Consider the following 25,426-nt stretch of genomic DNA (forward strand, 5'->3'; position numbering starts at 1 on the left):
TCACAGCTCAGTACAGAATTTTAATAGAACTCAGAGGAGAAGTCCACGTTATCCACCTCCACGTCTCCCTGTGAAGTGTCTGCCTGTTAGTTCTGCCTCAGCACACACAAACACATCGTGCTGGAGATGCAACTTTGACTTTTTCTTCCCCAGCTGCCAACTATCTGCACGCCGAGGCTGCAAAGGAAAGCAACCACACTTTGCTTCCTGTCCGATAGGACAGTTACTCACCTCTCCCATCCCTTACCAAACACTCCTCCTTGATTCTGAAGAGCAGACCATAATTCAGAGGTGATGTTGCTCACTGCCACTGCAGGCTGGAGGTGGCAGATTAATACTGTCAGCCCTTGTCTTAGCAACCCCCTGCAATGCAGAAGGAATTGCAATGTGCTTCTTGCTTCAGTGAGTGGAAGGGCAGCCTGGAGCTCTTCAGCTACCCCCTCTGCCCTGGAGGTCTATCTCTAAAGGTAACCTAAGGGTTTCAGCTATTCTGCAGTTGCTGGCCAGTGGCCTCTCCCTAATATAACATAAAGCAAATGCATTAAGTCTATTCTTTAGAGGGAAGTCAGAAGAGAACTCCATCTTGTTCAGGAAAAGGCCTTCTCTGACTCAGATTCCTTCTGCTGCAACTTCCGAATCAGTTCCAGTAAGTTCATCTGTAAAGTCAGCTCCTGTAAAGGAAGAAAAACGTTAATGCCAGGCTAAGAAGATCCCATTCCCTTCTGCAGGAAGCAGAAAGGACTCATCTGTACCATGGCACCATTCAGTGCCTGATCCTTTTCCAGGAGAAGACAAGGACTGTCCAAAGGTACGTGCAACACACTGCTGTGATGGTGAACACAATTCCCTCTTTCGTTCTCCAAAACACCCCCATTTTCCCACAGCTGTCACTGATTTGAGAGCACCACCTCCTATAAGCACCACCAGCAGCTTATGGCTCCCTTATACTCCTCTTGCCATCTGCTTGTTCTTTGCTCATGTTTAGCTCACAAGCCACGCAGCACAGGCTGCATTTCCCCTGCACGTGGTGGGACACCTCACTCAGTAAGCTCTGCTCTGCGACTCAGGCTTGGAGACATCACATCATGGGAATAAAAACCTATTTTTGTGAAAAAGAAATACTAAATAAGCGCATCAACTGCATAAACAAGCAGTTTACATCGCAGGCTGAGGAAAAGACATCTACTGACAGGAAATGCATGGAGAACAGCAGATACCAGCAGTGATTTCTTGTGCTGGAAGTCAAGGGTTAGAAGCTATCATAAAGGCAAACAAATGAGAAATAGCAAATAGGAACCCTGTTAAGAGCTATTGCTTACAGAAATAACATAACAGGCAGCAGCAAGAGGGGGGGGGGGGGACGACAAAGAAATGATTCCAGTATATATATGAGTAATAGCAACACAGGGAAAAAAAGGGACTTGTTTAAAGGCACACAACCAGAAATGGTGTGGGTTTGGAAAGTGGCTGTTTAGCAGAGCTCAGGCCAAGTTTTCTCTCTAGTGCATCTTTATCAAGATTAAATTTAATCAGCTGGAAAAGCAGTGAAAAACGGCCTGTTTCTGTATTTGCTGCAAGCAAAGGAGATTTGGGAAGCTGCAGTTTTCCATTCCCGTGGTGGACAGCAGAAAGGAAACCCCGGGTGACTGCTCCCAGGTTGTAAGAGCCCCTTCTCATGCACTTCTGCTGCTCTGTTCCAAACCTGACCCGCTGAGAGCACAGCGCCCATCAGCTGATGGGGCAAAGGAGCCATCACTCCTTCAGAGCCAGAATTCAGACTTCATTAAGAACAGACTAAAACCAAAGAAGCTGTTGGCACGAGAGCACTGCCAGCTCTCACCCTCACTGCTAACACACCGACCTGGGGGTTGGTGGTGATGTAGAAGCCGGACACCCCGGCCTTCTCCAGGGTGCTCTGCTGGTCGATCACTTTCTGGTCCAGTTCCAAGACGATTTTCTCATCCATCATTCGCTGCTCCTCTCGAATTCGTTGCTCCACGGCCTGAGAAGATAACAGTCAGCAGATGGGCGGAATGCTTACCTTCATCCTGTACTTCTTTCTTCTCTCTCAATCTTTTACTGAAGCCAAAGGGCTACTATATCCTTAAAGCACTCCAATTCTGATGACTTCGCCTCTTCCAAGGACAGCAGAGGGCAGCAAGCACAGCCTCAGATCTTACCTTGGGTGCTTGCCATGCTTTAGAGTGAGCTATCTCTCACTACAAAGCATGGAGAAACAGCTGGGACTAGCCTGCTTTAGTGCATTTTGAAGCCAGGAAAGGGACCATGAGCAGCAGGCTGTGATCTGAACGGCTTTTCCTGAGGAGCAGCAGGCTGTAGGCAAGTACCCCAGCAGTCCATGCTCTAAGCAGTCAGTAGCCCACAAGTCACACATCCCTCACAGCACTGCTGAAACTGCAGGAAGAGTGATACAGATCAGTAAAAAGCACCAGAGTCAGCTCAGATGCCTCCCTGTCCTCTGAGCACAGCACTGCAGCAGTACATCACACCCAGCTCCTGCTGATTCACCAAGGAGCCAAACTCCTCCACTCCCAACTTTGCAACGGGGAACACAGCTTATTTTTCCTTGCTGACAACAGCAAGCAGAAGCCTTGCTTGGAACAACAGCCAGGCAAACTGAGAATGTTATCAAGTGAGGACTTGCCAATGCAGCCCTATCAGAAGCACACAGGCCCTCCCGCTCCGCCTTAGCAGAAAACCACATCACTTTAGCAGAACAAACGGAACAACAGAAGCAAGGACTCACTGCCTAAGCACGGGATGGCAGAGCTGGAACTCTCTTTGCCACACACACTGTGTAGCAGTGGTGTGTACATCACCCTCTCCACCTGCAACACGGAGATGTGTTGCTACTTCAAAGGCATACATGCTAGAAATCAGGTGCTGTGGGCAGCCCTAAGAACACCACTGTGTTCTGCTAGCTGCAGAAAGGGGCATGGGTAGGCAGCAGGATTGTGCTGGGTGACAGTGAACAACAGCCTTCCTTCTCGAGCCATAGGGAAAGTCAGGAGACACCAAATCTGACCTAAATACATAGGAAAGCTCCTCTGCTAAGAGCTGAGTGACACAAGTTTAAACACACGCCACGCTGCCTCTCTGTAACATGATAAACCAAGGCAAGCATTCAGCTGGAAATATTCAAAGTAAGAATCCTTACTGCACAGGAAGAGAGAAGTCACCAGGTCTGGGATTTCCTGCAGCGATGGCCGTGGTTTAAAAGACCTGGCCAAACCCACGTGAAAAGGGAACTGAAAGCTCAGTTGGAAGCTCTGTGGAAGAGCCAGAATTTGAACAAAGGAGGATTTGGGCCTGAGCAGTCTGCACAAAAACTGAGCTTTGTCTGCAGCGTGAAGGCGTCAGCAGCTGCCTGCAAAAGGCCTGGCCTCAACGAAGAGCAACTCTTAGCTCCAAGGAGAGGGAGCTGCCTCACGTAACCGTGTTTGATACCCTGCAGACACTGTGCTGAAGGAGTGACTTTCCCATCCTTGGGTTTGAAAAGAGGGGGTTGGTTATCTGGGTACCACTTAGAGCCAGGCACCCAATTGTGAGACACAGAAAAGCACCAAAGACTCTGAGAAGACTAAGGCTTCAACACAAGCCTTGCTTCAGCTCAGGTGGTTGGTGAGGCCAATTGGTTGTCTACTTTTAAGGTTATAGATACCATCAGGAAGCTGGACATCCCCAAACTATGTCTTGTATCATCCCTCCTGTGGGACTGATCCCATAGGAGCTGACCCTTGAACCACAGAGAGCAGCTCTGATTACGCACGTGCCATCACTATAATGACTGACCTATTCCCAAAGTGCTCTGCAACAGGAAGACCAGAACACAGGAAAGGGAAGAAGCAACTTCAGTAACTTCCTCCTGACAGAGGAATAAAGAACACAGAAAGGAATGGGGAAAGTAAAAGGAAGGGGGGAGAAGCTGTGCGGTTGTATGTATGGGTATGTTTGTCATCTCATGTGAAACAAGTCTACTGGATGAATGCAATAGTGGAAACGCTTTGGAACAGACAGCATGGGTTGTTACCTACTGCTGGGATGTATTCACACATTACACACAGGAGTAAAAGGGAGGGCCAATGCAGGCCCAGCCTGACTTCAGCCACCCCAATAGAAAACGAGGGAAGTGGAAACAAAAGGGCTCTCACACTGAGGTTATTGCGGGTAAAGGTCAGGAGAAAGCCAACATTTAAACAGTCACACGTTTGCCTGATGTGGAGTGAAGTAACTTCACACATAGGTTTAAATTACATGGATTAAGATAACCAGCTACTTGTGATTTCCCCTACTTTAAGGATTGCCCCTATCTTATCACCGCCGCGTAGATAAGAGGACCTTCAGACCTTTGGGACCCAACGTCCCTCTCGTGCTGAAGCCCTTTTCCCAAAGCATTTCTGGAAACACTGCGAATCAATCTGTGCTTTCAGGTAGCTCAGCTGATTTCCTCCTTATCAGCGTAACTGAGTAAATCACGACTTCTGGGCATCCCCTGCTTTCTCCCTTTGGAGCTCCCAGGGGCTGTGACGTCCCTCGTGTGAAGGGCAGTGGCTGTGCCCTCCTGCTCCCCCCTTACCTCCATCTCCCGCTGCTGGGCGGCACGGAGCAGGGGCAGGTTGTGTGGCCTGCAGCACTGCTGGGCCTCCTTGTGCCGGTGGAAGAGCTCCTGCTTCAGCCCTGTGCCCAGGGATGGGGACAGCATCAGGACGACACCACCACCTCTCCCCCATCCCTGCCCCCACACCTCCCCACTGCAGCAACCCACGCTCCCATTGCACCTCCCCCAACCCCCCCAGACCTGCAACCCAACCACCACCACCTCACCCCAGTGCCCCCCCCCACGTCCCCCCCATCCCCAATCCCTTTCCCTGCTGACCTCGGTGCTCGCTATGCAGTTTGAGGCGCTGGCTGTAGAGGTTCTTCTCGGTGAGGTGCTGGATCTCCAGCAGCCCCTGCACGATCTCAAACACCGTCCCATCCAGCAGAGCCAGCGCCAGGTCGCTCAGCGTCGTGTAGGACAAGCGCTGCTGGCAGGAGCTGCAGGGACACAGCGGGGTCGGGGTTAGGGTTGGGTTCAGGGTTACGGCTTGGAATTGGGGGTCGGAGTTGAGTTTAGGGTTGGGGTTTGGAACTGGGGGTTCAGAGTTTGGTTAAGTTGGAGTTGGCGTTCAGAGTTGGGATCGGATTAGTGTTGGGGCTTTGGAATTGGGCTCAGCACTTGGAGTTGGGGTTGGATTAGTACTGGAGCTTGGAATTGGGGTCAGCGTTCTTGGAGTTGGGGTTGGGATCGGGTTTGTGCTGGGGTTTAGAACTGGGGTCCAGGGTTGGGGTCAGGGTTTGGAGTTAGGGTTGGAGTTCAGAATTGGGGTTTGGGCCAAGGTTTGGAGTTGGGGATGGGACTGGGATTGGGGTTCAGAGTTGGGGTTGGTGTTCACAATTGGGGTTTGGAGCTGAGGTCAGGACTGGGGTTCAGGGTCAGGGTTTGGAGTTAGGGTCGGAGTTCAGAATTGGGGTTTGGGTGAAGGTTTGGAATTGGGGTCAGCGTTCAGAGTTGGGGCTGGGATTAGAATTGGGAATTGGGATTCAGAGTTGGGGTTGGGGCTCAGAGTTGGGGTTTGGAGTTGGGATTGGATTTCAGCGTTGGACTTTGGGTCAAGGTCTGGAGTTGGGGTTCAGAGTTGGGGCTGGGATTAGGATTGGGAATTGTGGCTCAGAGCTGGGGTTTGGAACTGAAGTCAGGATTGGGGTTCAGGGTCAGCATTTGGAGTTGGGTTGGAGTTCAGAAACGGGATTTGGGTCAAGGTTTGGAGTTAGGGTTGGGGTTCAGAGTTGGGGCTGGGATTAGGATTGGGGCTCAGAGTTGGGGTTTGACACTGAGGTCAGGAACTGGGGTACAGGGTCAGGGTTTGGAGTTAGGGTTGGAGTTCAGAAATGGGGTTTGGGTCAGAGTTTGGAGTTAGGGTTCAGAGTTAGGGCTGGGATTAAGATTAGGGTTCATAGTTGGGGTTTGGAACTGAGGTCAGGAACTGGGATACAGGGTGAGGGTTTGGAGTTAGGGTTGGAGTTCAGAATTGAGGTGTGGGTCAGGGTTTGGAGCTGGGGATGAGAGTTGGGGTTTGGAACCGAGGTCAGGATCGGGGTTCAGAATCGGGGTTGGGATTGGAGTTCAGAGCTGGAGTCAAGGTCAGCACTCGAGGCTGGGGTTGGGGTCAGCGTTTGGAGCCAGGGCTCGGAATTGGGGCTGGCATCGAAACCGGATTCAGGCTTGTGGCCCAGGCTTTGAGCTGCAGTCCGGGCTCGGAGCCGACGGGCACCACCCCTCCCTCCCTACCCCCATGCACCCCTCGCACCTGGGCAGCGCCTTCACCAGCTCCTGCAGCTCGGATAGCAGCCGGTAGTGCCTCTCCTGCTGCCGGGACAGCTCCGCCGCCGCCACTTCGTACCCAGCGCCGCCGAACCGCTCCATCCCCACCGGGCCCAACACAGCGCCCGGTCCCGGCGCAGGCGCAGGCGGTGATGCGGGCGGAGCCTCCCCGGGCTGCGGGGCGGTGCGGGGGGCGGTGCGGGCTGCGGGGCGGAGCGGCCCCGGGCGGTGGCTGAGCCTTTGCACGGCGTGAGCGGGGATGGTTGGGTCACCGCATCCCTGCGTGGTGGGGGTCGGGAACCGCCGAGGTGGGGGAGGAGGGATCGATCCGTACGGCCGAACCGTGGGGAAACGCTGCTTTCACATCCCTCTTTTAATTCCTCCAAACACATGGAGCGTATTAAGTTCGTTTCGACTTCAAATGCCGGGTTGGAATGGAAATATTTGCTTTGTGTTTTTTTCTTTTTTCTTTTTTTTTTTTTTTTCGTGAGCAGGTAATGAGATCAGTATTTCAGAGGTTCCTTGCAAGGCTGAGCTTCAAATGAATTCCAGCGGTCCACGTGGAGACATTCCTGCCTTGGGTTTGCAAAGTGAAAGACACACCGAAATGCATTGGAAAGCTTAAGGCTTGTGATTCTTGCTGTGACTTCAGAGCTTGCAAGAGCTGTGTGCCCAATGGGAGCTGAAGTGTCCGTGTTAGAGAGTCACAGAATGGCCTGGGTTGCAAAGGACCATAGTGCTCATCCCATTCCAACCCCCTGCTATGTGCAGGGTCACCAACCAGCAGACCAGGCTGCCCAGAGCCACATCCAGCCTGGCCTTGAATGCCTCCAGGGATGGGGCATCCACAGCCTCCTTGGGTAAAGAAGAACACAGAACATCCCCGGGGAAACGGGGCATCCCTGCAGCGTCCCCGAATATCAACCATCCCTTTTGGTTTTGGTTGGCTGCCTCCTTTTTCCACCCAAAGTGGGTGATCCCCAAACCTCAAGGCCCTGGGGAAGGCTTTGGGTGGGATGATGATGGATCCCTCTCCCTCTCCCCGTGTATTTTTAACAGGCAAACCCACCTACATTTTCCTAACCCCGTTCTCAGGAGCTGCCAAAGCGTTTTTGCTGAGCTGCAGCTGCCAAAGGCAGAGCTGTGGCGTGGAGCCTGGCTGCTCACGGCTGAGGTTCCAGGGGATGGAAAACACGGGCTTTTAATTTAAAGCTATTAGTCGTGGCTCTCAGCTCTGGCTGGGACAGTGCAGAATACCAGCATGGAAGTGCTGCTGTTACATTGGCTTCACCTCCCAGGACCCCCCCTGCATCCTCTGCCATGAAGATTTGGTGAGAGCTGTGGCTAAATGTGTGAGTCTGGGTGCTGTTTGCAGTCCTCACCTATGGGCTGGCTCCTGTGCTCCCTGCTGGGTGACTGCTGCTGCATGCTGGGGGCATCACTGATGTGCCTTACACATCTCCAGCTCAGCTCTCCTGGAAAGGGCCACGGCCACAGTGGTAAGCCCTGCTGTCCCCGTGCCATTAGGGGTGTCAAACAGCCGAGCAGAGCAGGGCTCCCTCTGTGCAGTGGCTGGCAGGGACTTGGACCCTCTTCCTCAGGGGATGGAACACAGCTTTGGATGTTTTGACCTTCGCCCTTCCCCCTGCCTCACCTGCATCCCAACCGGGCAGCATTTTGCTGCCCCAGGGCCCTGTTTTTGTGTAGCTCTGGCCATGCAACCTGCAAATCCTCCAGCAGCCTTGGATGTGCAGGGATGGGAGCCAGGACCCCCCCCCAGTACCAGCACAGGACCAAGTGCCCTGCCGTGGTGCTGTGCTACCATGTGGCCTCAGTGCTTCTGAGCACAGCCCTGCCTTGTCCCCGTCCCAGCCACGTTCCTGTTATTGTGGCATAGAGCAGCCCTTGCCTTGATCTCTCCAGCCCGTAACCCTTCTCAGGCGGTTTCCTGGCTCTGTTTTCTGCTCCCAATCCATTTCTAGTGGGAGCACAACCCCATTGGTGGCACGAGGGTTTGCAGATCTGATGCTGCTCGTGCCTTTGTGCCCATACCCCTAGCGAAGGAGCAGCGTGCGGGCAGGACCTGCGCCCCAGGGCCCCAACTGTGTTCTGCTCTGCTGTGAACATTCCTCTCCCTTCCTTTGTGCTGCAGGAAATATGTGCTTCCTCCGTTCCCAACGCTGCTCCCCGCTCAATCGCTACCAGATGTGGGTCCCATGCGCTTCTCATTAGTCTGGCAGGCTCAGGGTGCTGCCTCCTCCCGGCTCGCGGGCTGAGCTTTGGAAAGGCTGAGCTGCTTGTGGGAACCAGCAGGGATATTTGAGCCGGTGTGCACGCCATGAGGCAGCGGGTTTGGGGTGCGGAGGGCCAGCACTACCTTTGTGCTGGGCTGGGAGGTGACACGACGTTGGGGCAGCACTGGGGAAAGGCAGCTGGGGGCACTGATCCGGAGCTGGGGGGTTGGAGCTGCCCAAGTGCCATGGAGGATGGGGACAGGGGCACGTCGATGAGCTGAGGCAGTGTGGGCTCTTGCTGGGGTGGCAGCAGGGAGATGGCATCAGCAGCAGTGCTACAATCAGCGCGTGGATTGTCCTTTCCAGGGCAGGATTTGGGGGTTCAGGGGTTCATCTCATGCCACATCATCGTCTCTTCGCAGAGCCTGGAGGGGCATGGTGGTAGCTGGACTTAGAGGCTTCAGAGCAGGAACAGCCCTGCAGGAAGCTTATGGTCTCCCGGGGTGATGCGGTCACAGGTGCCCACTGCTCCCTGCACATCTGAGGAGGGGAGCCTGGTTCTTACCTTCCCTTGGAGGTCGTGTTTGCCCGCTCAGAAATGCTGAGATCCTGATTCAAACAGACAGGGCGGAGAGGGCAGAGTGTGCACATGCGTGCAATGCGATAGCTCCTTTTTGCAACCAGAGCACACTGCAATTAGGAGCAATCCTCCAGAGAAACCCGAGCACAAATCCATCCACAGGAGACGGCTGCCAGAACCCGGTGTCCCCCATGGGGCAGTGGCTGTCACCGCAGCTCTGAGTCACCACGTTGGAGCCAGGAGCTGCTGTGGGTTTCCACTGGGCAGCCAGTTGTGCCAAAAGAGAGCGATGCACCATGGCATAAACAAGCCCAAAGCCTTCTTGGTAGAGGATGAAGGGAAGTGATGTGGAGCCCGGGGGCAAGACAGGGCCAGGGCTCAGACCAAGAGCCAAAGTGCATCCTGCCCACAGCCCAGATCCCAGCTTTGGGTTGGGCTGGGGATCTGGGAGATTTGGGATAGTTGTTCATCTATTCCTCTATCCCCATCCTGCACTCTGCCAGCCGGTGTGCTGGGTGTTTGGTCACTACCCTTGGTACCTCTGTAAGCCTTGCATCCGACCTCAACCCCCTGCACACTCATCCCCTGGGTGAAGGGGGACCACGGGAGCCTCACAGCCACCTCCTTGGGCACACTGGGTTTATCCAGACTTAACGAGCGCTGTGCAGTAAATGTGTTCCCCTGCTATGGCCTCAGGAGCTGAGCATCTGAATGGGAATTTCAGCCTGAGCTGTAGCTAAACTAAGGTCTGGATTTAGGGGCTCCCATGGAGAACACAGGGTCTCTGTGGAGGAGCTGGTTGTCACTTGGTGGCTGGAGGGGGTGTTCTGGCCCCGCAGCTCCTCACGTCTGCACTGCCCACAGAGCAGATTTGTCAGCGGGGCTGGGTGATGCTGGGGGACATGTTCATACCACCCTATGGACAGCCTGGGTGTGAGCAAGGAATGAGAGATAGAAGCATCACAGGGGCACCAGCTGCAAGGCACTCAAAGGATACAAGGGCTACAGCAGGCTGCAAGAGACGCAAAGGATTCAAAGGGCTGCAATGGGCACAAAGGATGCAAAAGATGCAGTGCAAAGAATGCAAAGGGCTTCAAGGGGCGGAAAGGATGCAAAGGGTGCAGTGGGCTGCAGAGCTTCAAAAGGGTGCAGTGGGCTGCAAGGGTTGCAAAGGCTGCCAGGAGCAAGAAGGATGCGAAGGATACAAGGGCTGCAAAGGATGCAAGGGCTGCAATGAATGAAAAGGGGTTCGAAGGGGATGCAATGAATGAAAAGGCTCTGCTGGGGTCACCTGTGGGCAGGATGCTGAGCACTGCGCCTCGGCCATCATCCCCATGTCTTGTGCAGCACAGAGGGAGCGCAGCCAGCCACAGCAGCCTGCACTGATCATGTGGCTCCTAATGAAATCCAGACCCTGGCAGAGCGATGACACAGCGCCATGATTTGTGCTCCCATACAGACTAAACAAGCACGAGCACTCCCCCGTATCCAGGCCAGTGCAGGCGGGGGGATAAATCAGGTAGTGGTGGTGGAACGCCTCTGTCCATCTTCTGTCAAAGTGGTCTTGTTGGAGTGCTTGCATGCAAACGCACTCATGCTTTCCTAAATTACACTGAACAGAGCTACAGCAAAAGCTCAGGCTCTCAGATCTGCTCAGAGAAGGCTCCTGCTCCCCAGGATTTATGCCCACAAGCATGCGAGGTGCTGTGCATGGTCCATGTGCTGCTTGCAGCGCCTTGCAATCCCCCCCCGCACCAAACACTGCCAGCACTGCAGCTCCCCTCCCAACGAGTGCTTCCTTATACAACCCTAGCAGCTCGCTGTCTCATGCATATTTCATTCTCATTTGAATTTCCCTTTTTTTTTTTTTTTTTTTTGAGTTTATTTTTGGTAGGGCCCGAAATAGGAAATGAATAGCTGGCAATCGGGTTCGCTTTTATCGCCGCTCTCCGGGCCAAGCCAAAACAAATGCGCTGTTTTCCAACCCAACAACTCCTCTTCTGCTTTTTGGAAATGGGGACAAAATGGGAAAAACACCGATGGCACAGCGTTGGTGGGGGATTGGGGCCACCATGGGCTCTGTGCCCATTGCAGGGTTGGTGACTGCTGGAGCTGCCACTGCGTCGCAATGGGCACCATCCCTGGGGAGGGGGGCCATTGGGGGGGAAGACCTGCTTGCTTTTGTATTCCCTCATTCCACGTTATTATTCCATGTTACAACTTCCTCTCGTGATGAGATTCAGCTGGTTTTGCCTTGAGGTCAAAGGCCTCAAGAGGAGAAGGAAAGCGAGTTTATTTATGCTAAGTGTGAACTTTCCAGTGGGGCTCACAGCTGCAGGGGAAATTGTTTAGGGGTCCACAAATCAACAGAGGCTGGAAACGGTAAAGCAAAGTGCTTGCAGTGCTGTGTATTGCACGGTGCTCTCTGTTAGAGGTAACCAACGTGCAGTGGTGGGGGGAAAGCTGGCAGACCGCAGCGGGATGCCTGGAAAAGGGATTCAGAGTCCCACCATGCAGGAAAATCAGCATGAAACAATACCCGGAGGTCTAACTGGGAATAGAATCATTGAATGACTGAGGTTGGAAAAGACCTCTAAGATCTCCAAGTCCAACTCCACCCCACCCCACCGTGCCCACTGACCACGCACCTCAGTGCCACGTCCCCATGGCTCTGAACACCTCCAGGGATGGTGACTCCACCACCCCCTGGGCACCCTGCGCCACGGCATCACCGCCTTTTTTGGAGAAGAAATCTCCCCAAATACCTAACCTGAGTGCTGAATAGCGTTACTCTTAGGGGGCACCCCATGGCCTCACACTGGGACACATCCTCCATTCCCACATCACTGTGTCCCACTCAGGACCCTGCATCCCACGTGCCCGAGTGATGCAGGTGATGCTCCGTGGGCAGCCTGGGGCACGGAGAGACAGCACCCGGGTATGGAAGAAATACACTTTTATTAGAAAAGCGCTCTGCAGAGATGCCAGGCTCTGTCGTACCAAACCCACCTACACGACTCCACCGGCCAGATCCCCTCCGAAGCCACAACAGCCTCCCTGAGTGGTGTGCAGCCCGGGCCTTAAATAGTGCTTTCCTGCAGCCGCTCCTGGCACAGGCAGCCCTGGGGCCAGGGGCATCGGTCGAAACCAGCTCGACCCCACGCTGGGAGCGGTGCGGTGGCACCGGGGGCTGCACCTCCGAGAGGGGAGAAGCTGATGTGGCAGTGCAGGGAGGTATGGGTGAGGACATGGCGATGGCCCCGTGTGTCATCCCCTTTGCCCCCGTGCTGCGATGGGGACCTGGCGGAGTGGAGTGGGGCGTGGGAAGCGAGCGGCTCCGTTACTGCAGAATATAACATGGGTACGTCTAGTACAACAAGCACTGCTTATGCGATCGATAATACTGCTACAAAAAAAGGGGGGGCCCCCGGCTCCTTCAGCCTTGCACGGGGAGCATAGCACCGGGGGGGGGTACCAGGTCCAGGGGCAGTGGAGGAGATGGGAAAGGGGATGAGGGGAGAGACGTGGAACGAGGAGGTTGGGGGGCTCTTCCAGTCCAGGCACCACAAGTCCTTCCCAGGTGCCCAACTCCCCATTACTGCACCGTCTGCGTGGGCACCGCGGCTGCTTTGGGCGGCTCCAGAGTGGCTTCTCGGCTCTTCTTCCTGGGGGGCTTTTTAATGGGGGTCTTCTTGGCCATCTGCTCGCCCGGAGGAGCCGGGTCCTGGCCGCTGGCCGTGGTTTGTTTCTCCACCCGCCTGGGCTCGCCCCCAGCCGCCGGCTCGGCCGTGGCGGGGATCAGTTTCTGCAGGTTGGGCGAGGTGGGCAGCAGGGGCTTGCTGGCCTTCTGGCCGCCGGTGGCTGCCGAGCGCTTGGCTTTCTGGGGTGGGGTGGGCTTCTCCCGCTGGGCCCCCACCCCGTTGGGCCGGGCGCTGCCTTCCGCCTTGTTGAGGCTCTGAGTCTTTTCCTTCAGCTGGGCCGCCAGCAGCGTGGCCGCCTCGGAGGCCAGGTGGGGATGGAGGGCCTCGGAGTGCGGCTTGCCGGCACCGGGGCTGCGTGGGGCCTCCCCGGCCCGCCGCTCCGCGTGGAAGCCGCCCATCTTTTTGAAGGCGTTCTGCACCGCCCCGTTGATGTTCTCCATCTGCTCCGAGCTGGCCTTGCTCCTCTGCTTGGGTTTTGAAGGTGACTGGGGCTCCGCGGCAAGGTTGGCTTTGCCCTCGGGGACGCCGGGCTCCTTGGGGTGCTTCTGTGGTCTCTCCTTGCCACGTGTGCCACCACTGCCCTTCTCCTCCGCTCTGCCGTGCACGCCAGCTGACGTCTCGCTGGGGCTCCTCTTCCTCTTGGCCAAGCCTTGGCCATGCTCAGGGCTGCTGGGCCGGGCGGCCGCTGGCTCTGGGGAGCGGCTGGGCAGCGAGTTGGACTGGCTGGAGCTGTAGCGGCTGTGGATCCAGGATACCTTGGGCTTGGTGGACGGGTCGGGAGGACGGGGCTTGGTTCTCTCTGGGGACAGCGCCGTGTCCTCCTCCTCCTTGGACTGCTTGGAGAGGCGGGCGACCTTGGCATAGAGCGCGGCGCTGGCCGAGCCCGACCCGCAGGACGAGCGCTCGCTGTCCGAGGACTTGAGCAGGGGCGTTTCGCTGCTGTCGGCATGGAAGGCCTTGACAGAGCCCGTCTCCTTCAGGAAGCTGTACTCAGCCGCCTCCTCCCCACTGGCCGGCGCCACGAGCTTCTCACCAGGGCTGGAGGACGGTGCCCTGTCCCTGCCGTCACCCACACTCTCTGCGAGAAGAGAGCATGGACGTGTCATGAAGGCACGGAACGGTTTGGGTTGGAAGGGAGCCTTAAAATGCCACCCAGTCCAACTCGATCCCGTGGGTTGGACACCTTCCTCCAGCTGCCCAAAGCCCCATTCAGCCTGGTCTTGAGCACCTCCAGTTATAGGGCTTCTCTGGGCCCTGTGCCACTGCCTTGCCACCCTCATGGCAAAAAAACCCATGCACAGTGGTGGGATAGGGGCAAAACCGGGCTCCCCAATGCCCTGTCTCACCTGGTCCCTCTCTACCCCTTCTGCGTGCCTCCAGGTCCCCCTGTGCCACAGGACTCTCCACCTCCCCACTGCAGGACCACCACCAGCCCTCATCCTTGCATGCAGCACCCAGGGAAGCACCATGCTGGAGTCTCACCTTCATGGGGCACACAGTACACCGGCCCCTCGTCTGTGGTGTCAAAGGAGGAGAAGGAGCCTCGGGATGACCAGGACGGGGAGGGCTGCTCCACCACCGAGGGCGGCTCAATGAAGCTGCAGTTCAGTGTGTTCTCCAGGTCGTGGTGAGCTACTGCCAGGGCAGGAAAGTGGCCGTCAGCCAGCGCCTGCCCTGCTGGGTCCCAGCCCCGCTTCATCCCCTCTGGGATGAGCTGTGGTTGCAAGCATCCACGCTCCCCACACACAGCACTGTGCAGGGGATAAGGGATCATGGAGATGACCATGTGAGAGGGAATAAACCTGAGAGAGGAACGGCCCAGCAAGGTGAGGGGACCCTGATGTATAAGGTATGGGGGAGGATGCAGAGGCTGAGAGATGCTCCAGAGCCAGAGCAAAAGCAGCGGAGATATTTAAAGAGCAAACGGCCCTGAGTGGGGGAGGCAGCCACTCCGGCATGACTTTCCTTGTTGTAAAACCCAAAAAGAGAAAATTAGAAGCAGACCGTTGGAAGCAGATGAAGCACACTGCTTCCTGCGAGAAGGCGTGATGGGGTGCTGGGACTCGTGGCCACGCGGCATCTCCAGGACTTAGACGGGACCAAGGGGATGGCCGGAGGAAGAGGAGCACCAGCAGCAGCTCAGGATGTGCTGGGGCTCCTGCCTGGCCCCTGGCAAAGAAGGGCTGCAGGCCTCTGTGCTGCCAGATGGTGATGGATGGATGTTATTGCTCCAAGGCCAGCCCCAAGTGGTCTGAGCCGTTGCCTGCCTGGGTCCCTTGTTGCCTGCTGGCACAGATCCCTTTGTCCCGGGGTCCTGGGTGGCCTCACTGTATAGCCCCAGCCCCAGAGCAGGTTGTAATGCACAGAGCCCTGGAGCTGGGGCCACCCCCTCCCTCCCCTCCGTGTTTACACAGCGCTGCTGGGTGGGAGCCAGCTGCTGCGGGGCGGCTGCAGGAAACGCGCACACAGCCCCATTGAGCCCCGCGCACACAGCCCCCTCTGTCCTCCTCCCCGAGCCCTGCCCGGCCCCTTCCACAAACACGGCCCCTGTTTGGGTTGCAGTGGGGATGTTTCCCCGGCCCTGGTGCACTCTGCACGGGTTTGGGGCCGGGAGAAGCACAGCAGGTCGCACACGTTGGCCCTGCTCTGCCCCTCCGTGCCTCACCTACGACCTTGGGCATCTTCTGGCGGCGCAGGGGGATGCGGGGCAGCTTCATGCTGATGCGGCTGAAGCGCCCACACAAGCGTCTCGGAGGCTTCTTGGCTGCCACCGGGTCCTGATTTGCTCTGCAAGGAAACACAACAGCCTCATCGGACAGAACAGGGCAACGGTCACACCGAGGCCATCCATCACGGAGCCATGCATTGAGCTGGGGGCTCAGGGATGCTGCACATGAAGAAGGCTTTGGGGGAGAGGCAGGACAGAGAGATGCCACAAGAGTGTATTCCCCGTTGTTTTTGCCCCAGTTGAAGCCCAGGATGGCTCAGGGCAGGGGTCAGGGCTGTTGTCAGCCCCATGCTCCAGCTCGCCTTGTGGCAGAGTCAGACCATGCTCAAAACACCCACAGATCCCAGGCAGGCCCTTGAATCATATGATTAACTTTAGAAAAAATAAAAAAAACCTAAAAAAAACCCTAAAAAAAAAAAATAAAAAAAATCCCAACCCCAAACAAATACGTGGCTTCTCTTTATTTGCTCTCTGGTTTTGAAGCCTCTCGGGGATGAGCTTTGAGGCAATTATCCGCAGCCGCAGCAGCAAGAGGCTCTGTGCAGCGATGCCACTCAACCCACGTGCACCCACAGTCACTGAGGTCCCCCCTGCCACAGCCCTGCCTGGCACTGGGGACGCTTTGGGACAGGACATTGAGATGGCAGTTCAGGGTCTGGGCATCCTGCCGTGCCTGGGGAGAGGAAACTCTTTGGAGCCATTTCCCATGCAAGACTTCTCCAAGCAGCATTGAGTTTGGGAAGTGGCTCCTTTTATCTGCAGCATAATGACATGCAGCCCACAGGCTCTCCAAACCAGATGTGCTGGGCTGGAGTGGAGCTGGCACGGCTGCAAGCAGAGGCTTCCGGAAAATTCCTGCACAGCGGCTGGCGGCACGAGGGACGGCTTTTGTGCAGCTGGTGGAGCTCCCCCAGCCCCTTTCTCCCTAATAAACAGCCACCTCCACCCCCATCCCCATCCCTCCCCACCCCCATCCCCATCCCCACCCCCATCCCTATCCCCATCCCTATCCCTACTCCTATCCCCATCTCGTTCCCTTGTCCCCATCCCTGCAGCAGGGACTGGAGGAGCTCACTTTGTCCTGCAGACGCTACAGCCCAGCCCCGCTGTGGGAGCTGCTGTACACACTCCTGCCTTCAGCCCCATGCCATTTTCAGGGTCTTAGACACAACTCAGCGTGCTCTAGGTTTCCCTTTGCAGGCTCCAGCCCTGGGGACCCACTGGGTCCCAGGGAGACAATGGCCAACAATGAGGACACAAAGCCAGGGGGCATCCCTGCAGTGTGGGGTCCTCCTGCTCCCACCCTGTGCTCTTTTTCCCATCTTTATGAAATTGGGAAAGCATCCTGCATTTCCCTTCTGCCCTCCCGTTTCCCTGCCAGCATCCACTCACCCGTGCCCTTCATCCTTCTTGCGGCAGACACAACAGCAGCAGAGCAGCGACAGCAGGAGGATGAGCAGAAGCGCCAGCAGAGCTCCGGCCCCGATCACCCCCATCCGTTGGTTGGCTTCTGCAAGACACAGCGTGCTCAAACACCAGCCACAGGCACCCCAGCACCCCAACCCTACAACTCACCCATGTGGCAGGCGCCCGTCAGTGGGTCGCAGGCACCGTCATGGCAGCTGCAGGCTTGAGCGCAGTTGGCTCCATAGTGGCCGGGAGGGCAGGTGAGGTTACAGCTGAGGAGAGGGTGAGGGGTGAGGGTGGGGTGATGCATCCTGGGGATGCCCCCTGCTCTCCTTTCCCAAACTCCCTCTACTATGGGGGAAAGCAGGTGGCACAGAGCTGGACTGCACTAACAGCATTCCCATGGGGGACCGTGCCACCTTCCTGCTTGTCCCCATGTTTGCTGTCTCTGAGAGCTCTCCTCCACCCCCAAGTGCTGCACAAAGCTTTGCAACGAGGCTTGTAGCTCTGTAATGACAACAGGTCACTAACCCATCAGCCACACGCAGTGCCAACCCAGCAGTGTTGAGCATTTGCACCAGGTCTCAGCTCAGCACCGCTGATGTGATGTGGCCATGTGCCCCGTGCACACCCAGGATGGAGCCCTTCCACTGCAGCCCATGAGCTTGGAAACCTCTCATCTCACTGTATGTAAGAAGGGAGAACAACCATGGCCGAGGTGCCCTCCGCGCCACGGCACGGCCTCCCAGCTCAGCACCACGGAGAGGGGCACACACCAGGGCTGGAAGGTGGGCAATGCGTTGGGCATCACACAAAGCAGCCCAGGCTCTGGGTGCCCTCCCACCAAGCATCCCGTCCCCAGAGTTCTGGGGGCAGCAACAGTTCGGGATGACGCTATGCAGGACCCCACTGCAAACAGGATGGGCACTGGGATGCATGCGGTGGGGCTGATGGCCCCGAGCCCAAACCCAGCTGCTCCCAGCTGGTAGCACTGTGGCCCCAATCCCAGCCCCTCTCTCCTGGGGCTGCAGCTGCTCCCTTGGCTCAGCCACATTTTACGCTCTCTGGCTTTCAAAGCACCGCCGTGGCTGAGCCACGTGCCCTGAGCCCCCATGAGCAGCTGCTGTGCCCTGGGATGCAGGGATGGGAGCAGGGATATCTCCCAGATAGTCCTAACTACCCCCATCAGCTGGACCCATATTTCTACCCCAGACGGACAGATTTCGGGAGATACCATGGGAATGATGTGGAGCAATAGAGGGCTTTGTGCCCACTGCAGACATTTCAGCAGCCTTCCCTCCAGTGCTTCCAGCCACTTTCCTTTCAGACAGCGCTTCTATTTCACATTGGGAGAAAGCAAAGGGGACGAGCGTGCATTGGGATAGGGCCTGCTGCTGGTTGGAGATGGGCACAGCCAAGGGAACGGGAAGGGACTGGGGGGCTTTGGGCTCCTCCTGGGGTGAGCAGCCCCCAGTGAGAGCTGCTGCTGGGAGAGGGAGCACTACACAGATGCCATACCCGTGAGGCTATGTGCTATTCTGGGATGTGGTTTTCTCTCTGTTTTCGGCTAGAAATTCCACCCTGAACTTGGGGGGGAAAAAAAAATAAAAAAGAGTTTTGTCAAAGGCATTTGTTTTTGCCAAATGGCCATTTCCTAAAGCAAAATCCTTTTGTCAAGAAACCCATCCGGCAGCTCACGGAGAGGCACACCGTGGCTCTGCTCTCAGAGGGCCCTGCTGAGCTCAGGGGGATCGGGTGCTGCTGCCTCAGGTTTGTTTGGATCCCACCCCAACCAGGGGCAGGAGCAGATGGGATGGAGGTGATGCCAAGCAGTGATGAGTGCCCGGGGTCCCCGCAGTGGTTTGCTTACTATGTGCCATGGGAGCCGGCGCGGCACAGGCAGCGGCCTGTCTCGAAGTGGCACTCTCCACTGACGCAGTCGCTGCAGACGAAGGCACAGTTCTCCCCATACGTCCCATTGCGACACTTGGTTTCACACCTGGAGAGCGGTGAGGGCAGCTGGAGCACCGGGGAGGGGACTTCTCACGGTGCCCCCACTGTGCCCATCCCGGTCACCCCATTCTGCTTCCCATCTGTTCCATTCAAGGGAGATGGGGCTGGGTGTTGTCAGCCCCATTCAGGTGTTGCAGAGCCTCAGATCCAACCTCAGGTGGCTCCAAGGAAGTTTCAGAGTTGAGCCCTGCTGTATGTTAGGGTCACTGAGCAGATAGGTGCACCATGGCATTGTGCACACAGGCATCCCATGGCCCCATGTGCTAACACTGTGACATTGGGGTCCCCAAGGCTCCCTATGGCCTCATGGCCACGCCAGCAGGCTCAACGCATTCCTGCTGCCCCCTCCCCAGCCAGCTGTGCACCCACCCCCAGACCCCACGCAGGGACACAGCACTGCACCAGCATGCACCAGCTGGACTGTGCAGCACTCACCGATCTCCAATCCAGCCGGGGTTGCAGTGTGAGCACTTGCCATTGATGTGGTTGCAGGTATGGCCATCCTTGCAGGGGGGGCAGAGCTTCTCGCAGCCCTCCCCATAGAAACCAGCCGAGCAGGGCTGGTCACACTTGGTGCCATTCCAACCCGCCTCACACGTCAGGCAGCGCCCGTCCGCCACGGTGCAGGGCTGCAAGCTCTTGCACTGCCCACACCTGCAACAACCAAGGGACATGTGGCACGTGGCACCCCACAGCTCCCACCTCCCTCCTCGTGCCCCGACACTCACCGCCTCCTGCAGCCTTGCCCATAGAAGCCAGCTGGGCACGGCTCACGGCAGTACTTGCCACGGTAGCCCGGCTCACAGGTGCAGGTGCCATCCACCTGGTTGCACTTCCCCTTGTAGCACTGGCAGTAGCGGTCACAGCGGGGCCCGAAGGTGCGCTCACGGCACTGGCAGCGCCCGGTGAACTGCTCGCAGGGCGAGTTGTTGCAGGAGCATTGGTTGTTGCAGCCACGGCCCCACCATCCCGGCTGGCACAGGCAGTTGCCCGTCTGCTGGTCGCACTGGGAGTTGTGGCTGCAGTAGCAGGAGCTGGAGCACTGGGGGCCCCACCAGTTGGGCTCACAGGTGCACTTGCCCGTCTTCTGGTCGCACTTGCCGTGCTTGCAGAGGCAGATGTTCTCGCACTTGGGGCCCCAGCGGTTGGGGTTGCAGGTGCACTGACCCGTCACATCTTCACACTGCCCGTTGGGGTGGCAGCTGCACATCTCCTTGCAGTCGGGGCCCCAGAACTGACGGGGACACTCTGCAGGTGGAACAGCGCCGCAGTCAGCCATGGGTGACCCCATGCAAGCAGCACCCCTTGCTCCTCTCCATCCCCACTGCTCCCCAGTGCACTTAGGGGAGTGCATGAGGTGGCCCACCCTGGGGTGCCCCTCGGTGCCACCGGTACTCACTGGTGTCGCAGTTGGCACCAAAGTAGCCGTGGCGGCAGCGGCACTCGCCGGGTCTCACACACACCTCGTTCTCCTTGCAGGTGAAGTTCCCTTCGCAGACAGCTGGGCAGATGGACCGACAACAGAGCATGAGGACACGGCTGAATGGTTCCCATTGAGTGCCACCAGGCTCATCCCATCCCGGCCCCCAGCCCCCAGAGCAGGGGACGGGGTGCACGATGGCACCATAGGGGTCACTGAGCTGTGACACTGCACGGCGGTCACAAGTGAGATGCCACCATCCTCCTGCCACCGTCTCCAGCTCCATCCCTGCCCCAGCCCCCTACCACCCTGCTCATCCATCCCTGTGCTGCAGGCAAGATGTGGGACATGGGACAGGGGAACGCAGGCAGCCATCAGCACAGCCCCCCTCCTCCTAACCTCCCTACAGAGGTGCTGCCCCAGCACCCCCAGCCCACGAGTCATGCCAAAGGGGACTGGGCATGGCACGGTGTTGCCCACGTGGCCCCACAAAGTCCCCTTGGCCAGCAGGAGAGGGGGAACAGAGCACCCACACCAAGCGCCTTACCTGGCCGTTGTTAGACCTACGGTGATGGGGACTATAGAAAACCCTAAAATAGACAGATGGAACAGGTTAGAGGCAGTGAGTCTAACGGTTAGAGCAGCCTGGGGGAAAAGTGGGGTGAGGAGATGGGGACAGTTTGCTGCGGGACCATCCTCCCCCACTGTGCATCCTTCTCCCTTCCTGCACCAGCTGCATGCAGCGGGGGGTTACGAGGGCGCATGCAGGGTGAGTTAGTTGGTTATGGGGTCTGCAGCCCACCGGCTCCCTGGGCACCACAGCCACCCCAAACTGGGGGGACACACAGGGTCCCCACGTCTTGCATGGAGGCACAGCAGGGGCTGCCCTGGTTTCCCATGGGCTCGGTGGCACCGGTGCCTTTCTGTGGTGGCATATGGCTGTCCCTTCATCCTCTGCCACAGCCCTCCAGCACTGTGGCAGCACACAGGGGTCACCACACTGCCTCTCGTGTCTGTCCAAGGGCTGCACCCCAAGGCGAGTTGGGGTGCACTACACAGCTCCAGGGCCGTCTCACGACCTCAGCGTTGCTGCTTACCTATCAGACACTCGCTTCCTTGTTGCCTCCATCCTGGGCAGCACACGAGCACCGAGGAGCTGCAGGAAAAATAAGTCCACAAATGGTTGGGACATCCAGAAAGCTGCTGCCCTTCATGGAAACCTGCCAGTGATGCTGCGATGGTATCAAGAACCAATTCTGCCATGCAGATGCTTGGCGTGGGGCACCCAGCTCAGCACTGGGCTCAGCAGGGAACAAGGAGGCAAACAGCAGCAGTGCTGGGCATGGGGCAGCCATACCCAACATCCATGTAGAAAATGGCTCGGGTTATTGTACCACCAGATGCGATTTAAAGGATAGACTAGAATGAGTGTATCCTTAGCCGAGGCATTGGAAAATAATAGATAAGAGGGGGGAAAGCCTGGGCAAAGCAAGGAGCACTTATGGGAACCTACAGATGGGTTTGGTGCCTGGCATCGTGGCAGCATGGGGATGGCATCCCAAGGAAAGATGGTGGCATCTCACTCCACCCCATCTCAACCACTGCAGCCCCCAGGAGAGGGGCACAGGGACACCCCACGGCCATGCAGAGGAGGGGATGTCCTCCTCTCAGCATGAACCCGTTAACGTCCCTCCATCTGTGCAGCTTTGCCCGCACACTGGAGCTGTACTCCATGGATGGGAGTGATCCCAGAGGCTCTGGAGCAATCCAAAGGCATGCTATGCTGCAGTCGAGGAAAACTTGACATGGGCTGGACCAGTGGCAGAGCCTGGAATGCGTGCTTTTCTTTTCTTCGCTTTTTTCTTTTTTCTTTTTTTTCCCCCTCCTTCATATGTAAGAAATGCAGAAGAGGAGGAGGAGACAGCGAGGAAGTATTCGTGAAACGCAGCGCAGTCACAGGACCACGTCTGGCTGCCAGAAGGAGCTGCCGTGGGCTGGGGGGTGGGAGCAGCCCCCGGTGGGACACGGGCTGGGCTGAATGGGGCAGCACCAACATGGGAGCACGGCGGCCGCCTCTCGTGGAAGATGTTGAAAAATTGGACGGGAGGCAGAAAGGAACCACAAAAATGATTCAGGGCCTGGAAAAAATGCCTTGCAGCTGGAGACCAAAATAGCTCCATCCATTCCGTCCGTCACTGAGATTACACAGCGCTGTGATTGCGCCCGGGGCTGGAGCGGGGTCTGTGCCCTGGAAAGGGGATGAAACACACAAGGAGAGGCAATGGGGCACCAATCAAAGCCTCTCCGTGGGGGGCAGGAGGACCCGAAGTGAAATCTATGGGTTCCATGGGTTGAAATGGATTCACAATGGGTTGAAATGTGCCATGCTGGAGTTGTCCAACGAGCATGGGTTGTGTCTGTGCGGTCTCATTCCCCAAAAGCCCCATGGGGTCCGCTGGGGGTGGGTGGGAAGGGGTCATCCTGCCCAAGGAGGGACCACGGTGCCCAATGGCACTGCACTGCGGCTGAAGCATCACGAGTGGGTCCATGGGGCAGCCCACACGCAGCGCTGGGATTAAAGCTATCTCCTGGCAGATAGCTAATCGCCTCCACCGGGCCGTGTCCGACACCTCCCCGCTCAGCCTCCCCTCCCTTATCAGCTGCTCTGACAGCAAACCAACGCGCTCAGATTTCAAAGCTTGAGCCACCTCCCTGAGCCCCACAGCACAGCTGGGACCGGGGCTCAGCCCCAGAGCATCCTGCAGGTTGCCCACAGACCTGCTGCTTCCCTCAGCACATCCCTTCTCTCCCTGTTTTACTGCCTTTTCCCCTTGAGAAAGGGGGAAAAGAATCACTTTGCCAAACTGATGGGGATTCCACTGATGCAGAGGAAAAGGAGCACACGATGGGGGCAAAGCCAGAGCTGCCCCTGCTCCTGGGATGGGTCTGCATCCCATTGAGCATCCCACATCGCGCTGAGCATCTCCTGCATCCCACTGAGCATCACCTGCATCCCACTGAGCATCCCACATCCCGCATCCTACTGAGGGTTTGGGAGCTGCACAAATGGACAGAGGTGAAAACCCCACAGCCCAGAGCACTGCTGCCACCTGCTCCAGCTGTATGCCCACCCCGGTGCCCTACACACCACTGCCCAAACTGGGGAGCAGCATCACCCTGGTGCCGAGCCCCTTCTTTTTCCACGCCACCCATTGCTCAGTGCCTCACATTGCAAAAAGGAAACTCTTCATACAGGAAAAGAATGGCCAAAGGAGAGTTATGGTGGCCAGGGAGAAAGCAATTCCTACACACATGCACTCATCACCCTGCACCCCTGCTTCTCCAACAGAAGGGGGGCACGGTAACTTTTAACAGGAGATAAAAGAGCTTTGAAGCCAGGAGGAACAGTCGCATTTAAGCACACACCAAACCCAACAGCTCCAAAGCACACCCCTTTCTCCTACCCTATGTAATCCATAGAGCCGTGTGGACACAGCTTCCGGGGTGCTGGCCCCAAGGGTCACCGCTTGCAGCCCTACTGCCACCCCAAGCGACAGCTTTGCTGGGCACCGGTTTTACACGGGGATGTGGAGACCCAGTGCATCCTCCCCCCACCCCCCCGCCGAGCACTGAGGCCGCGCTGCTCTGGCAAAGCCTCCTTCGGAAACTGTAATTTGAGGAGGGGGCACCAGCGCCCCGCGGCCGGGCTGAATGGAGCCATTATGCGGCCTCTCCAGCGCGCTGCACATGTTTTCCTTGTGGACTTGCCTGACCTCACGAGCGAGATGTAAAAAGGTGCATTTATGGCCTGCCCTCCTCCCATCGCCCCCTCCCCCCCTTCCCCCGTATAGGGGTCTCCTCGCTGGGATGAGGTGGCTTTGGGACCACTGAGCCCGGGGGGGGGGGGGGAGCAGGCAAGGGGCGACCCTGGGGACAGCACCTCTGCTCTGAAGCCAATGCCAAATGTCGTCCCAGTGCTGCCAACGCGGCCGCCCCGAGCGCTCCGGGAGCCGCTCCAGCGGGGGACACCCGCAGCATCCCGCATCCCACTGCGGGACCACACCCGGGACGCTCAGAACCGGCTTCCCCTGCAGGACCGGCGCCGGGACACCGAGATTCGGACTCGGGACACCGAGATTTGGACCCGGGACACCAAAATCCGGACCCGGGACACCGAGATTCGGACCCGGGACACACAGCTCCATACCCGGGACACCCGGATCCAGACCCGGGACATCAAAATCCAGACCCGAGACACCAAAACCCGGACCCGGGACACCCGGCTCCGGCCCCCCCCCCCCGCCACGATGAGGCCCATCGCCCCCTCCCCACCGCCCCGCACCGCTCTCTCCCAGGCCCGCGGCGCCCCCAACCCCCCTCCCGGCCGCCCTCCCGGCCCCACCTGCCCTCCCCTTCCCTCGCTCCTACCCTGCAGCCCTGCAGACGTTCCTGCCCCGCGGGCTCAGCTCCTGCGCTGCTCCGCAGCTCAGCACCGCCAGCAGCAGCAGCACCGCGGCTCCGTTTGGGCGCGGCGTCCGCAGCCCCAGGGCCGCCATGGCCGTCGGCGCGGCGGGGCCCGGCCCGGCCCGGCCCATCCCATACGGGGCTCGGCTCGGCTGCGCGGTGCCCGGTGCCGCCCTGCCCTGCCCCGACGGCCGCTCTCAGCGGACGGAAACTGCAGTGCGAGCTCCGCGCCGCCGCCGCCGCCGCCGCCGCCTCCCCCGCGCCCCTCTCGGCGGCGGCGGGAGGGGCCCCGCCGGCAGCCAGGAAATTCCGCATTGGTTCCCCTGACGGCGGGCCAGGCTCCGGGGGCCGCCGCCGCCGCCTCCTCCCCGCGCCCGACCCCGGCCCCGAGCCCCGACGGCCCCGCGTTGCGGGCTGCGGAGCCCCGGTGCGGGCGTAGAACGGCAGGATCCGGAGTCCCAATAGCCCCGAGGGTGGCTGTGTCCGAGTCCGGC

General features: G+C 58.0%; 2 protein-coding genes across 4 annotated transcripts; both read right to left on the bottom strand.

Moving 5' to 3' along the window:
• On the bottom strand, positions 1–6,521 carry DGCR6 (DGCR6 homolog). The gene is made up of 5 exons (NM_205040.2): positions 6,372–6,521; positions 4,898–5,058; positions 4,598–4,698; positions 1,862–2,002; positions 1–671 (listed from the first exon to the last, which is right to left on the bottom strand). Exons 1-5 carry the CDS (start codon positions 6,485–6,487, stop codon positions 588–590), a joined length of 603 nt encoding a protein of 200 aa, NP_990371.1. The 5' UTR covers positions 6,488–6,521; the 3' UTR covers positions 1–587.
• Positions 6,522–12,140: 5,619 nt separating this feature from the next.
• SCARF2 (scavenger receptor class F, member 2) lies at positions 12,141–25,152 on the bottom strand. Of its 3 annotated transcripts, XM_040648225.2 has the most exons (12): positions 24,897–25,152; positions 21,566–21,624; positions 21,016–21,058; positions 20,448–20,549; positions 19,777–20,296; positions 19,484–19,702; positions 18,906–19,034; positions 17,204–17,307; positions 17,021–17,138; positions 15,566–15,687; positions 14,383–14,535; positions 12,141–13,978 (listed from the first exon to the last, which is right to left on the bottom strand). In XM_040648225.2, the coding sequence occupies exons 5-12, from the start codon at positions 20,256–20,258 to the stop codon at positions 12,795–12,797; spliced, it is 2,511 nt and encodes an 836-aa protein (XP_040504159.1). In that variant the 5' UTR covers positions 20,259–20,296; positions 20,448–20,549; positions 21,016–21,058; positions 21,566–21,624; positions 24,897–25,152; the 3' UTR covers positions 12,141–12,794. The 3 variants fall into 3 exon arrangements, with proteins under 3 accessions (XP_040504159.1, XP_015130847.3, XP_015130846.3); XM_015275361.4 differs by lacking the exon at positions 21,016–21,058 and having other exon boundaries at positions 14,383–14,532; XM_015275360.4 differs by lacking the exon at positions 21,016–21,058.
• Between the last annotated feature and the right edge of the window lie 274 nt (positions 25,153–25,426).

This window comes from Gallus gallus, chromosome 15 (assembly GCF_016699485.2).
Source record: "Gallus gallus isolate bGalGal1 chromosome 15, bGalGal1.mat.broiler.GRCg7b, whole genome shotgun sequence".
NCBI lineage: Eukaryota > Metazoa > Chordata > Aves > Galliformes > Phasianidae > Gallus > Gallus gallus.

What these genes read in the sequence shown, in the direction of transcription:
- SCARF2 (XM_015275360.4), bottom strand. Translation starts at nt 25,063, where the DNA reads ATGGGCCGGGCCGGGCCGGGCCCCGCCGCGCCGACGGCCATGGCGGCC. An exon ending in AACGTCTGCAGGGCTGCAGG is followed by an intron (nt 21,625 to 24,896) that starts GTAGGAGCGAGG and finishes TTTTTCCTGCAG; the next exon opens with CTCCTCGGTGCTCGTGTGCT. An exon ending in GGGCAAGGCTGCAGGAGGCG is followed by an intron (nt 19,703 to 19,776) that starts GTGAGTGTCGGG and finishes TGGTTGTTGCAG; the next exon opens with GTGTGGGCAGTGCAAGAGCT.
- DGCR6 (NM_205040.2), bottom strand. Translation starts at nt 6,487, where the DNA reads ATGGAGCGGTTCGGCGGCGCTGGGTACGAAGTGGCGGCGGCGGAGCTG. An exon ending in ACTGCATAGCGAGCACCGAG is followed by an intron (nt 4,699 to 4,897) that starts GTCAGCAGGGAA and finishes CCCTGGGCACAG; the next exon opens with GGCTGAAGCAGGAGCTCTTC. An exon ending in CCCAGCAGCGGGAGATGGAG is followed by an intron (nt 2,003 to 4,597) that starts GTAAGGGGGGAG and finishes TTATCTTCTCAG; the next exon opens with GCCGTGGAGCAACGAATTCG.